The following is a 14,457-nucleotide window of genomic DNA, read 5'->3' on the forward strand; positions in this document are numbered from 1 at the left end:
AACACAGTGTGACCCATTGGTACAGAAGGGCCACAAACCAACACTCTGGCCAAGGCCTATGAGGTTTGGGTCCTTTACAAACAGCAGGCCTACACCAGGTCACTTGAGATCATTGTTTCTGTTGAAGCTGGGTGTGATGGTACATGCTTATAATCCCAGCACTCAAGAGGCAGAGGCAGGAGGATTGACGTGAGTTTGAAGCCAGCCTGATCTACAAAGCAAGTCCAGGACAGCCAAGGCTATACAGAGAAACTGTGTCTCAGAAAAAAACAAAACAAAACAAAACAAAAAACCAACAACAGCAAAAAAAAAATGTTCCTGTTGGGGAGCCATTGTGCCCTTGGCCTCATAATATACAGAGGAATCTAGGAGTTTGTGTGAATCTGAATAAACTGTCAAAGGCAAACAAGAAAAGGGACATGGAAATTACTGTCAACAAGGCCTGAGACCAAAAGTTATGCCTTTTTAAAGCAATGGAAAAATTAACCTGACATCCTCATCTCTGCACCATTCTATTAGTGGTTTGGTTTTGTTTGTTTGTTTGTCAAAACAGGGTTTCTCCGTGTAGTCTTGGCTGTCCTATCTGTAGACCAGACTGGCCTCGAACTCAGAGAACCTCCTCCTCCTGCCTCCCAAGTGCTGGAATTAAAAATGTATGCCACCACCACCCTGCTCTGCATCATCTTTTTTGTTTGTTTGTTTTTTCTGGACAGGGTTTCTCTGTGTAGCCTTGGTGATCCTGAACTCTCTTTGTAGACCAGGCTGGCCTCGAACTCAGAGATCCTCCTACTTCTGCCTCCCGAGTGCTGGGATCTGCACCATTCTTGCTGCTTGGGGTTTCTATATCTTTTCTCCTAGTTCCAGTTGGAGGACAAGAGTAAGTTCCAGGACAGTAAATGAGTTTAGGACAATTTCATTCTTACTCTAGCAAACATCTGTGTCCTATGTGTTGGGGCTCTGCCCTGTGCTGACTAGTTTTTTGTCAAGTTAACACAAGCTAGAGACCTCTGAGATGAGTGAACATCAGCTGAGAAAATGCCTCCATAAGAATAGCCTATAGGCAAGCCTGTGGGCTATTTTATGTATTAATTATTGAAGTGGGAGGGCCCGTGGCATTGTGGGTGGTGCTAACCCTGGGGTATATTAGAAAATAGGCTGAGCAAGGAGGAAGAATGAGCCAGCAACCAGCACTCCTCAGTGGTCTGTTCCACTTCCTTTCTCTAAGTTCTCCAAGCCTGCCTGGCTTCCCTCGGTGATGGACCTACACGCTGAAAGGTTTCCTTCCCAAGTTGTTTTTGGTCACAGTGTTTTAGCACAGCAGTAGACAACTAACTTATCAAAGCCTTCTCAGAGCTCAGCTAGGTTGGCACTATTAAATGAGCAAATTGACCAGCCAGGTCTAAGCTGCAGGTAAGACCAGCAGTCTCCACCCCAGTGTGACGGCCAGGAGAAATAAAGCCAAAAGCAGTGAGTGAGAGACAAAGAAGGCTGCTCCATGTAGGAAACCTGGGAGAGTGCTGATTTCCTGGAGCGCTGAGGGCTGAGGCTTGGAAGTGTGAGGGAGGCAGACCTTGGAATCCATGCTCTGGGGTTACACTTCACTCTGCAGGTGCAGTCTCTTAAGGATCTCACCCATAATGAAGACGTTTTGGAAAGATCTCTGGCCAGCACTTTGAGTGGGATGGCCTAGATATGGATGGAGGTCACCCAGTATGGCAGGTGAGTGGGATATGGCCTGGATGGTGGAGGACAAAAACAGTGGGGAGCGGGGCGGAAGTGGAGGCAGCAGCACAGGGGGTGCCTTGAGCTTGCACAGCTGGTAGCTGTCAAGGGTCAGATGGAGAATTAAGAAGGTGTGTGTGTAAGGTGATGCAGCAACTTGCGATACCCATGAAACCATGAGGGCACAAGGCAACATGGGTATGCACTCCTGTCCTGGAGTTCAGGGGACACAGCTGGAGTAGTGTCTTAGTTACTTTTCTATTGCTGTGGTAAGACACCACGACCAAGGCATCTTATGGAAGAAAGTTTATTTGGGGCTCACAGTTTTAGGAAATTAGATTCTAGGACCATCATAGCAGGGAGCATGGCAGCAGGCAGCAGGCAGCAGGCAGCAGACAGACATGGTCCTGGGACAGTAGCTGAGAACGGACACCTGGATCAACAGATGTAAGGCAAGGAGAGGCCCTGGGATGAGGTGGGTTTTTAAAACTCAAAGCCCAACCCCATTGGCACACCTCCTCCAACATGGCCACACCTCCTAGTCCTTCCCACACAACTCCACCTACTGGCCACCAAGTATTCAAATACATGAGCTCACGGGTGTTATTCTCATTGAAAACACCCCAGGTAGAAGTTATCAGGAGTTGCGTTGCATAATTAGAATCCTGGGAGAGTCAGAAGAGCACTCCCAGGAAAGTTCATTCAAGGGAAGAGGCCCTAGGGCAGAACCCTGAGGAGCACCAGTGTCTAGGAGTAAAACAAGAAAGAGTAGGAAGTACCAGCTGGAGGAGTGATGCACGGAGGATTGAGGAGAAACCATGTGATGCAAAAGTATAAGCCTCGGGCAGGGGAAGCAGCTCAGTGGGCAAAAGGCTTGCCTTGTAAGCAGGAGGTCCTGAATTAAGATGCTCAGAGCCCATGTAAAGCTGGATGCAGCAGCACACGACTGTAACCCCAGCTTTCCTACAGGGAAATCAGAAGCAAGTTAGAAACCCCAGAAAGCTTACAGCCAGATTGCTTGGTGTATGTAGCAAGGGAAGAAGACTGCCTCAAACAAGGTGGAAGGTGAGGACCAATACCTGAGGCTCACCGCTTACCTCCACATGTACATCCTGGTATGTGTATGCCCACACACACCTCAATACACTCACATGTATACACGTACATATAAAGATTTAAAAAGAAAAGGCTTGAGGCTAGTCAGATGGCTCAGCAGGTAAAGGTGCTTGCTGTCAACCCTGGCAGCCTGAGTTTGAGTCTTGGAACTCAGAGTAGAAGGAGAGAGCCAGCTCCTGGAGGTGTCCTCTGGCCATGTATATGGCAGGTACACACACACTTTTGGTTTTTTAAAAAACAGTTTCTCTGTGTAGCCCTGGCTGTCCTGGAACTCATTCTGTAGACCAGGCTAGCCTTGAACTCACACACACACACACACACACACACACACACACACACACACACACACACACACACACAGTGCCATAGGTGAGGATTGAAACAAGTCTGTGGTGTCATGGTGGAGGAAAGTATTGTTGACTGCCATTAGACCAGACCTGTGCCTGGAACCATATGCTACACTTACTCTAAGGTTGTCAGGGTCCTGTTCAGCTGGAGGGCTTGTCCCAGCGCCCTGGCTGCACCAGCCTGGATGAAGTTCCACTGCAGGCTGGAAAGACACAGACAGGTGACTCTGTGTGTGTGTGTGTGTGTGTGTGTGTGTGTGTGTGTGTGTGTGTGTGTGTGTGTGTGTGTGTACGTACCCAAGAATAGAGCTAGAGAAGCTCTGAGGGATGGGGGGGTCTAGTGACTGGGTGAGTCTATGTAGGATGTGGTAGGCGGCGGGGGGTGTCTTTGAGGCTCAGCTCCCCCAGAGGACCAGTGTTTTATCAAATGTAGCCGCGAGACAGGGTTAAATATTCTCCATAATGCATAGGTCACCTCAAGTCACAGCCGTAACATTTGCCTCATAGTCTGGGTCTATTCGGGGATAACCTTGAGATTTAAACCCAGGATAGGAATACCTGCTGGAGGCAAGTAGCCTGGGAAGGCCTCAGGCATGTCCCAAAGCCAGCTTCTATACTTGATTTGTGAGTAGCCCTGCAGCTGAGGAGAATGGAGCTTTGGGGGTAGGGACAGTAGACTTACTGGAGGTGTGTGAGAGAGTCATTTTTTCCCACTGCTACTGCAATGGCCTGGGCACCTTGGTCATGAAGGAGATTAGCTGTCAGGCTGGCAAAAAGGGAACAGGAGGAGCAAGTAAGTAGGAGCCACCATGCACCCCCTGCCCTGGTCCCAGCCACCCCCCATCCTCCCAAGACACACTGTCGGCACTGATGTTAGGTTTGTGTGGCTCGAGCTTGTGAAGAACGCTGGTGTGCCAAGCATACTTGAGAGCATCCCGTGTTCAACTATGGTTACAAGGGTCATGCAGCCAGGACACACAGCACTATGAGCAGGACTTGTTGCCTATTGGCATGGCTCCATGCCAACTCTTTAGGGTCCTCTCCCATGTGTTTATCCATCTTGAGGTGGAGAGTTCAGGGTCAGGGTTGTCAGTAGGTACCAGGCCTCTTTACTGGCCCTTCCCAAACCAAGCCCTTGCCCACCTTGTAAATTGTGAATGATGCCAAGGGTCTAGCCCATCCTAATTGTGCCTGCGAACCCTGGTGTTTGAGTAGGTGAAGAGGCACAGCTCCCTTTGCCCTCCATCCCTCCAGATCCTACCACGTACTCCAAGTGCTTCAGCACGTTGTTCATGCAGAGAGCTTGAGCAAGGACCTGGGCTCCCTCTGGGCTGATGGAGTTTTCTCGTAGGCTGAGGAGAGATAAGACTCTCTGAGCATCCAATCAGGCACGTGAGGCTTCTGACAGAGCAAGCCCAGATGTTTAGGCTTTCCGAACCCCTAGAAACCACAGACCGGCCCTTGGCCTTCTGGGCTGAAATGTGAAGGAACCTGTTCCAGCCAGCCAGGGCTCTACCCAGTGCCCCACTCAGGGCTACCTACAGTGTAGAGATGCACAGGAGGAAAAAAGACAGGATCTGAGTTGTGAGGAGCAAGTGGCACCTGGACTTAAGAAGGGAGCAGCCCACTGAGGCCACAACTGACAAAGTACAAACAGGGACAGGATGCCATGTTCTAGAACCAAGCCTGTACCAACTACAGATTTCTCCACAGCAGTTTTCTTCCCAATTCCCAGAGGTCCTGTATCCCCACTGGTCAAAGGGACAACATCCTGGTTGTGGGCCGGGGGTCAGGACTTACTTGAGACTGGAGAGTGTCTGGTTAGTGCAGAGGGCTCGCATCAGCACTGCTACTCCTGTGTTGCTGACGGCATTGCTCTGTAGGCTGCAGACAGAGGCAAGGTACTGTTGATGTGGCTGCCACAGGACCTGGAGGGAGCTGTCTGGTGCAGCCTGGAACCATACACCTTGAGCTCAACAGGGAGTTGGGAACTGTGAAGTGCTCTCCTCACCTCTCTGTTCTCACCATCACTCTGCTTTCTAGCTCATGCCAGGTGAAGGCAGGAGACTGAGCGTAATCCCCAGGATTCAAACTGCCTTGACACAGGGACTGCAGACATCCTCAGTCTGTTAGCTCTGCCCCAGAGAAAGTGATGAGGCAAAAGCATCCTAATGTGGCAGCAGTATCCAGCTCACCCCACCCTACCTGCCAAGGCGTTTCAGCCACCTATGACAAGGCACATAGACCTGTCACCCTAAAAACTGCAGAAAAGTGGAGCTGGTAGATGGACTAGGACAAAAGGTAGATGGAGGGGCAGAAACAGGACAGCATTAGAGCTAGGGTTGGTAGGGTTCTCTCACGGAAATGGGTTCTGGCAAGGGTAATTATCATCCATGGAGGGTTCTCAGGCAGACTCACTCCAGGCTCTCCAGACCCTGGTTCACCTTCAGGGCCTCAGCCAGGGCCATGGCACCTCTATCCCCAATGGTATTGCTGGAGAACCTGCAAGAGACAAATGGTGGTGTGCTGAGTCTAGGGGTCAGAGGTCAGGGGAGACCACCTCTGTCTCAAGGGTGTGCAGTGCGGTTTGTTTGGCCATAGTTGTGTTCATCTGTTGTCACTCCAGATGACCCCTATCTTAACTCTTTGGAAAGAACTGAGTCAACCCTTAGAGGTATTTGTGGGACTTTCTGTGAAGATGGACAAGAGATTATTTCCTTCTGAGAGCAGGAGAGGAGTATGTAAGTATGCCTGTGAAGTTTGGTGCTCACCCAGTTCTGGGAGTCCGGGTTTTAATTCTCTTTGTCCAGTGTTTTGTACTGCTAAGCCAGTAACCTGCATTCACTCACCCATCAGTGTATCTGCGTCTTTCGTGTACCTCTCCTTCCATTCATTTTACCATCAGTCCATCCGCTCATCCATCCACTTACCTATGCATCCATCCATGCCTCCATCCAACCATCCACTCCTACATCTCATCCCTTCATCCACCCTCTACTCGTCATCCATTCTCCTGCTCACAGATATGTAGGGTGGGCTAGCCTTGTGCTTGACACTGACAGTACCAGTTTGACCCTTTGGCCTTTCTCACATGAGTTCCTTCAGACTCCTGTTCTGCTTCAGAGCATCTGCCATCTGCTGGGCACCTCTGGGCCCAATTCGGTTCTTCTGTAGCCTGGGAGAGATGAGAAGGTCCCTCAGCAAAGCCAGCCACAGTCATTCCTAGGCAAAGCCAGTCTAGGTGTTGGGTGAGAGGTCAAGGACAAATAGGGTACCATCTCAATTTATACAGCAGTGGGAAGGGTCTCACGGGATCTGGTTGGGGGAGAGAAGGGAGAAGTGCAGCCAGGAGCAGAGGCTGATAGTGCTCAGCAGCCTCCCATAGGAGAGACTCCCACACACAAGGCTGCCAGCTGGCAAGGTGTGTTTCCCATCTGGACCAACACACTGCCTCCCACCTCAAGAAACTTTCCTGGGAAGAGGTATAGAACAGATGGGGAGGGACCGCTCCTGTGGGAAGTTAAAATGCTATCCGTAAGAGGGAAAGAGACAGGAGGCTGTGAGGTGGCTCAGCAGGTAAGGTGCTTGCCGCCAAGCCTGGAGACCTGGCTTCAATCTCTAGGACCCACCTAATGGAAAGAGAAAATTGACTCCTGTAAGTTGTGCTCTAACCTCCACACTTGTGCCATGGCGTGTACATGCATGTGTGTGCGTACATACATAGACACAATAAAGGTAATAAAAGGTAAAAAATAATGGACCTGCATTGTACATGTCCATACGTCTGTTTGTTTGTTTGTTTGTTTGTTTGTTTTTCTAGACGGTTTCTCTGTGTAGCCTTGGCTGTCCTGGACTTTAAAGACCAGGTCGGGTTTGAATTCACAGCGATCTACCTGCCTCTGCCTGCCAAGTGCTGAGATTAAAGGCGTGTGCCACCACGCCCAGCTCCATACGTCTTTTTACATTTATTTTATTTTATTTTATTTGTTTTCTTTGAGATGGATTCTCTGTATAGCCTTGGCTGTCCTGGACTTGCTTTGTACACCAGGCTGGCCTTGAACTCACAGCGACTCGCCTGCCTCTTTCTCCCTGAGTGCTGGTTTTAAAGGTGTGCATCATTGTGCCCAGCCATACATCTTGTTTTTGTTTTGTTTTTCCAGACAGGGTTTCTGTGTGTCACTTTGGCTGTCCTGGACTCTCTTTGTAGACCAGGCTGGCCTGTTGAAATGTGCTGTCTCCTTATGAGCTCACCCAGCCTCCTCTGGCTTCACAGCCTAGGAGTATATTTCTCAGGCTCTTTGATTTTTGTTTTTTGAGACAGGGTCTCTCTATGTAGCCCAGGCTGGCCTTGAACTCACAGGGATCTGCCTGTCTCTGCCTGAGATTAAAGGTGTGCACCACCATGCCTGGCTTCCTGGGATCTTCCTAAGGGTCTTAGGGCCTTCTTTCCCAAGATAAACATCAGACAAGATAGTGCCTCTGTTTCCCTGCCACTGTGGGCATTAGGCTGGCACCTGGCTCCAGGTCATCAAGTACCTGATTAACATAAAGGTAGGAGCAGTTCTGTTCTGGGGCCAAAAGTATTTAAGGAGCACACGGCCTCTCCAAGCATCTGCTGGGCTTACAATAAGCTGCTAAAAAGTGGTGTTGCCGGCTCCTCACACTGCAAGACAAGTTGTCATTGTCCTTGGGAACATGCATGGGAGGGGCTGCCTCTGCTGGGCTGTAGGAAGGGTGGGAGCTCTCTGTGCAACCTCACTGGCAATCTTTATGGTCAGACTAGCACTTATTCAATAAAAGAATGCATTGCTCTTTTCCTGCATCTCTGGAGATGATTTTCTGGGTTGACAAGGGTTTTTGTTTTCAGTAATTCCTCATAACCTATTCTCTGGAAAAGCAGGTGACATCGGGTTTTCCAGGCACAATACAGATGGGTCAGAAGCCTTAGGCTTGATCGTCTGCTGCTCTCTCTATCAGGAATGAGAGAGATGCCCAGTAGAAGAGAGGGGAAGCAATGGGAGTTACGTCTACTCACTGTAGCACGGAGATGGTGTGGTTGGAGACCAGGGCCTCAGCCATGCACATGACACCCTCATCCTTGATCACGTTGCTTTGGAGGCTACAGAGGTAAGAAGGAATGTGTCACTAATAGAATATGAGATGCCCAGTTGTGGCCTGGACTTGTACTGCCATGGGGATACCTGTCTCAGAGGCCCAAGACAGGGAGAAACTGACTTCTGAGAAAAGACTTGCTACTGATGATGTGCCCCCCTCATGGTCCATCACCCAGGAAAGACCATAAGCCCTCCTGTATTGAGTCTCTAGCTGCCTGCCAACTAGGAACAAGGTGCCTATGCTATCTCCATCAATTAAAATGAGGTCATCGGTAGACCCCATTTCAATAAAGCTCCACAATGCCCAAACAACAGTAAAGATGTGAAGAAACAGGAAGCCTCACACTACTGATTAGGATGTCAATGGCCTGGCCTCTGTGGAGCACAGACAGTCTGGCAATTCTTAACTTAGACTTGGCATGTAATCTAGCAACTGCATTTCTAGGTATATACCCCTAAAGAATTAAAGACAGGCACTTGAATACTTCTACACAAATATTGCTAGCAGCATTATTCATAACAGCCAAATGAGAGAAACACACTGAATGTCTGTCTGTCTGCACATCAGTGGATAAGCAGACTGTTCCACCCATGCAGTAGACCACTATTATGCTAATTGGGGAAGTCAGACACAAAGCTCTTATTGTATAAGTCCTTTTGTATGAAATGTCTACAATCAATAAACCCATAGAAAAACATGCTGAGGACTGGGAGAAAAGGCAAAAACATTTGAAACTAGGTAGCACAACACTGAGAATATACAAAATGCCAATGAACTATATACTTCAAAATGATAAAATTTTATATTTATTACATTTCACCTGGTGCTGGGTGTGGTGGTGCACACCTTTAATTTCAGCGCTTGGGAGACAGAGAGGCAAGTGGATCTCTGTGAGCTAAAGGCCAGCCTGGCCTACATAGTGAGCTCCAGGCCAGCCAAGGCTATGTAGCCAGACCCATTTCAAAACAATAACAACAAAAATTTTACTTAAATAGTAAATAGAAAACCAAAATAAAACAGAACAGTAGTACACCCTCAACATCTGTAGACTTCTATAAGGGACACTGCAAACTATACCCAAACAATTTCATCGTCTGGAAGGCAGACTTTTCATTGTCCTAAGAAACTCTGGGGACTCACAGAAGCACACAGAGTTGGGAGAATCTAGAACCTGAAGCTTCCTCGCATCCCAAAGCCTCCATTTTTTAACCCTCTTCCACCCATAGTATCTTCTGTAGCCAGAGTTTTGTCTCCTGGGCCCTCCCCTGGGGCCAGGAGCAGGGCCACATACCTTAGAGAGGTTAGAGTTCGGTTTATCTTCAGAGCATCTGCTAGAGCTTTAGCCCCCTGTGGTCCAATGGCGTTACTCCGGAGGCTGGTAGAAGAGAAAAAAAGGTACTGGGGTAGGAATAGCAATTAAAATGGCATCAACATTTTAAGTTTATAATCCTTAAAGGGAATGAATTAGGCTTAAGGTTTTCACATTTGATAGAATGGCGCCATGGCAGAGATCGTGTGTGTGTGTGTGTGTGTGTGTGTGTGTGTGTGTGTGTGTGTGTGTGTACACAAAGGAGTTCCCCAAAGTAGCCCCACGTGATGAAGGAAAGAAAACAGGATACGATGGTCGAGAGAGCTAAGTGTAGAGAAGACAAAGATGATTCTAGGTCAGGGTCAAAAATCAAGAGTTTTTTGAAATGAAGTTCAAGAGACAAGAAGAGTGGTGGCTTTGCTTGCTCAGCTGTCCTCCCAGGACAAGAGGTCTGCAGGGCACAGAGCACTGACATGCTCTAAATGGGCTGAATCCAAAGAGTGGAGGAAGGATGGAGAAAACTCAAGACACTTCATACATAGACAGGGAGATAACTTAAAATCCCCTTTATTCCAAGGGCCTGTCCTGGATGAGGTCCTACTTACTCTAGTGTGATGAGACTTCTGTTGACCAGGAGGGATCTGGCCAGAGCTTTGGCCCCTTTGTTACCAATCTGGTTTTCAGCCAGGCTGCCAAAAAAGAAACAGGAGAGTGGCTATCTCAGGATGTGACTCTTTGATATTACACTCATGTTTAGCCCTTGCTTTCCCAGCATCACTCATGTGGATATAAGCAGAGACAAGGTGACTATGGAGCAGAAAGAAATAGGAAGTCCCCTGAGCCTGGGAAGGTAGAGTCAGGGAGGGCCAGACGGCCTTCGCTCTGATAGATGGTCCCAAGGAAATTTGCCCAGCATCCCACACTGTATCTGCTTTACAAGTGTGCAGCCAAAAGTGTAAACAATAGAAGTCTTTCATATGGAACCAGCAAATTTTCAGAGTACTTGCTACTAGCCAGGCATGGTGGTGTACACCTTTAATCCCAGCACTCTGGAGGCCCAGGGGCAGGCAGATCGCTGAGTTTGAGGCTAGCCTGGTCTACAAAATGAGTCCAGGACAGCCAGGGCTACACAGAGAAACCCTGTCTCAAAAAACAAAACAAAAAACAAAACAAAACAAAAAAACCAGAGTACTTGCTACCATGCCTGACAACCTACCCCTGACCCCCAGCACCCACATAATGGAAGGGGAAAACTGACTTACAAGGTGTCCTCTGACCTCTACATATGTTCTGTGGTGTGTGCATTTACACAACGTGCACTCACACAAACATACTCACAAATGTGCACACACAGACACTAGCAAAAATACAGTAAGTACAGGAAATGTTTATATTGGAGTTGCTGATATTTTAAAAAAAGTTCTTCCATATACACCTTCTAGTGGCATGAAGTTCACGTGGCTCTCAGGAAAAAGCAAAGTGCCAGACACTGGTGCTGGTTTGTAAGACTCAAATGCCCCCAGGCACCCTCAGCTTATGAAATTTCTTAAAAGCCCATATAGCACTCAGAAACTAATACAAACTAGTTTTTACAAACTAGTCCAAACTATTTTGCAATCGATTCTAGCCTTTCTCTAGTACAAAGCAGAAAATGGTAGAATTACCACAAAATTAACTTTTAAGTTTAAAAAAGGTTTTTCTTTATGTGTCTGGGAAGGGTGGTTCTAACAGCATACTGGTTGGTCGGCTCAGTGCAGAAGTGGAGCAGTTAGTAGTTCTTTAGTTCTGTAGGCAGCAGCCACTAGGGTCCTGGCGATGTTAGAAGCAAATGCATTCCAAGGGCTCTTTGGGATAATGGCACCAGAGGACAACAAAAGACCAAGAGAAGCTGAGTGGACCATACACCAACAGTTTCCCCTTTATCCCTTTGATATACCATTTTTCAAGTGAGTCTGTTGTTTAAGTATAAATTTGAGTCAGGTATAGTGGTACACACCTTTAATCCTAACTCTTGGGAAGTGGAGGCAGGCCGGGCTCTGTGGGTCAGAGACAAGCATGGTTTACATGTGAGTTCTAAGGCCAGCCAGGACTCTATAGTGATACCCTGCCTCAAAAACAAATAAATAAGCACACAAATAAATAAATTTGAATAATGGCCAGGTGTAGTGGTAGACATCTGTTATTCTAGAACGTGGAAGGTTGGGAACCTTGAGGGCAAGGCCAGCTGGACTACACAAGACCTTGTTTCCCTGCCCTCTGCCATCAAAATGTCAGAAGCCCAGACCACTTTTATTGCCACAGGATGTTTATAATGTTGTATAAATAATACCTCACAGGCAGAAGCAGCCTTATATATTTTTCTGCAGAATGATGTGGACGTTGTAAACAAGTGTCACTGAAGACCAGAGAGGAAAAAGCATGTGAAAAGATGTTTGGTTTTATTCAGAATTTTTTTGAACCATTTTAAGCAAAACTAAATGTTGATTATTTTTCCATGTGCCGAAAGGCCAGAGCTGCCTGTGAAAGACAAAACACTGGCAATGAGAAGCTGTCAAGACCATTTGTCTTCCGAAGGGGTTACGTTTTCACTGCCCACCAGCAAGGCAAAGCCAGCCCTACTAGACCTCACTTCCTGACCCGGTTCTCCAAAGTTACTCTGTAGTTCTCCGGAACCTTCCTACCATCTCCACACTGATCCAGCCCCGAGCCTAAGTGTTGCCTACGTCTCAAAGTGTAGAAACTTCATCAGCATTTAAGTCAGCATACAGACTTTTCTCTAATTACAGTTTAAAATGTGATTTGATGTTATTTGAGATAGGCCTTGCCTGTGTGTGGCCCAGGCAATTCTCCTGTCTCAGCCACCAGAGTGCTGGGATTATAGGAACGCACATCACACCCAGCTGAAGACCAAGGTTTGTTGTTGCCATTGTTGTTGTTATCGTTTTGCCAGAAACACGGGTTTCTCCATGTAACAGAGTCCTGGCCGTCCTGAATTCGCTTTGTAGACCAGGCTGGCCTCAGACTCACTGAGCTTCACCTGCTTCTGCCTCTGCCTCCTGGGTGCTGGGATTAAAGGTGTGTGCCCCCATGCCTGGCTTAAAGACAAAGTTTTATGTTTATGAAAACAGAACTGAGGATGTAGCTCAAGTAGGTAAAGTCCTTGCCTAGCGTGTGTGATGCCTGGGTTCATCCCCAGCATAGCATAAACTGGGTATAAGGACACAGTGCTGTGATCTCAGCACTCAGGAGGGTCAAAAGTCAGGGCCACCCTACCGATATAGTGAGTTTGAGGCAAATCTGGAGTACATGAGTCCCTGTGTCAAAGAAAAAAGGAAGGAAGGAAGGAAGGAAGGAAAAGGAAGAAAAAGAAAAAGGAAAAAGGAAGATTTTGAGGCTGGAGAGAAGGCTCAGCTGTTAAGAGCAATTGCTCTTGCAGAGGACCTGGCCTCAATTCCCAGTACCCACTTGGTGGGCCACAGCTATCCTTAACTCCTCTTCCAGGGGATCTGAAACTGTCTTTTGACATCTGTGGATACAAAAAGTGAGCCATGGCACATGTCTGCATGCTGGCAAAACATTAATACACATAAATCTAATTTTTAAAAAATGTACCTTAAAATTTAATTAAATTAAAAGTTAAACTTTTAATATTATAGCTAAATGCAATCCTGTGCTCAGCATATTATTAGAGTAAATGTTGAGAGGAACATTGAGAAGGTGCCACCTGAGCAGGCAGACAAGTCTTTCCTAGGAGTTTCCCTTCCTTACAGAGCATGTACCAGATCCTTTGGCGCTTTCTACGAGGGGTAGAAGAAAGCAGACTGCATCTTGAACCACACTCTAAAAAGATACCTGTTCTTGGGGAAGCAAGAGCTGAGCAGAGGGGGAAGTGATCCCCTATCGCATGCAACAGGTAGGTACACTGGGCTCTGGGTTACCTGATGGTTTGAATGCGACAGTCCTTCCCACTCAGCACACTGCCCAGCAGCTCCATCACGGCGTCCTGGAACTGGTTGTTGTCCAGCCTGGCCAGGGGAGCCATGACAGTGAGCAGTCCCGCAGCCCATGAGCAGGGGAGCCATGACAGTGAGCAGTCCCGCAGCCCATGAGCAGGGGAGCCATGACAGTGAGCAGTCCCGCAGCCCATGAGCAGGGGAGCCATGACAGTGAGCAGTCCCGCAGCCCATGAGCAGGGGAGCCATGACAGTGAGCAGTCCCGCAGCCCATGAGCAGGGGAGCCATGACAGTGAGCAGTCCCGCAGCCCATGAGCAGGGGAGCCATGACAGTGAGCAGTCCCGCAGCCCATGAGCAGGGGAGCCATGACAGTGAGCAGTCCCGCAGCCCATGAGCAGGGCAAGGCTTCCACCACCTCTCATCCCCACTGTGGCCCCACTGTGTCAGCTCAGAGCTCTAGAGTTCTCTGTGCAAGCAACCTGAGGGGGTTCCTGTGAGCTGTGATGTTCCTCACAGCTCAGCACACCATGTGCCCATGTGAATCACCGTTGGCTAGCTATACATCTGAGGATGCCAGAACCACTCTCAGGGCCTGACCAACCTTTGTCCTATATTTTTTTCTTTTTGTTAGCTAGGTTCAGAGTATAACTGAGGGTGTAGCTTCTGTCAACATTCAGACAGTCTTTGTGTGTGTGTGTGTGTGTGTGTGTGTGTGTGTGTGTGTGTGTGTGTGTGTGTGTTAATATATACACACATTTATACATACATATAAACACACACACATATGTATATCCTTGCTATGTAGCCCAGGCTGTCCTGGAACTCAGCAATCTTCTTACCTCCACCTCTTGACTTCTCGGATTACAGGTATGAGTCACAATGCCTGGTCTCAG

General features: G+C 48.0%; 1 protein-coding gene and 1 long non-coding RNA gene across 4 annotated transcripts in view; one reads left to right on the top strand and one right to left on the bottom strand.

Annotated features, from left to right (window-relative positions):
- NLRC3 (NLR family CARD domain containing 3) overlaps window positions 1-14,457 on the bottom strand; it is a 37,842-nt gene that overhangs the window by 9,577 nt on the left and 13,808 nt on the right. For 2 of the 3 annotated variants that reach the window (XM_084761933.1, XM_084761932.1), the window contains exons 4-13: window positions 13,548-13,634; window positions 10,215-10,298; window positions 9,592-9,675; window positions 8,221-8,304; window positions 6,277-6,360; window positions 5,604-5,687; window positions 4,986-5,069; window positions 4,454-4,537; window positions 3,868-3,951; window positions 3,305-3,388 (exon numbers count right to left, since the gene is read on the bottom strand). In XM_084761933.1, coding sequence (XP_084618059.1) covers window positions 3,305-3,388; window positions 3,868-3,951; window positions 4,454-4,537; window positions 4,986-5,069; window positions 5,604-5,687; window positions 6,277-6,360; window positions 8,221-8,304; window positions 9,592-9,675; window positions 10,215-10,298; window positions 13,548-13,634 — 843 coding nt within the window. Of the gene's footprint in view, window positions 1-2,600; window positions 2,686-3,304; window positions 3,389-3,867; window positions 3,952-4,453; window positions 4,538-4,985; window positions 5,070-5,603; window positions 5,688-6,276; window positions 6,361-8,220; window positions 8,305-9,591; window positions 9,676-10,214; window positions 10,299-13,547; window positions 13,635-14,457 lie in introns of all 3 variants that reach the window. The other variant, XM_084761931.1, reaches the window with a different exon arrangement.
- LOC311586094 lies at window positions 5-13,541 on the top strand. Its single transcript, XR_014775456.1, has 3 exons — window positions 5-1,719; window positions 8,163-8,312; window positions 13,380-13,541. It is a non-coding gene; the product is annotated as an uncharacterized lncRNA (long non-coding RNA).

Source organism: Acomys minous (assembly GCF_964271855.1).
Source record: "Acomys minous genome assembly, chromosome: 16".
In the NCBI taxonomy this organism is placed as follows: Eukaryota; Metazoa; Chordata; class Mammalia; order Rodentia; family Muridae; genus Acomys; species Acomys minous.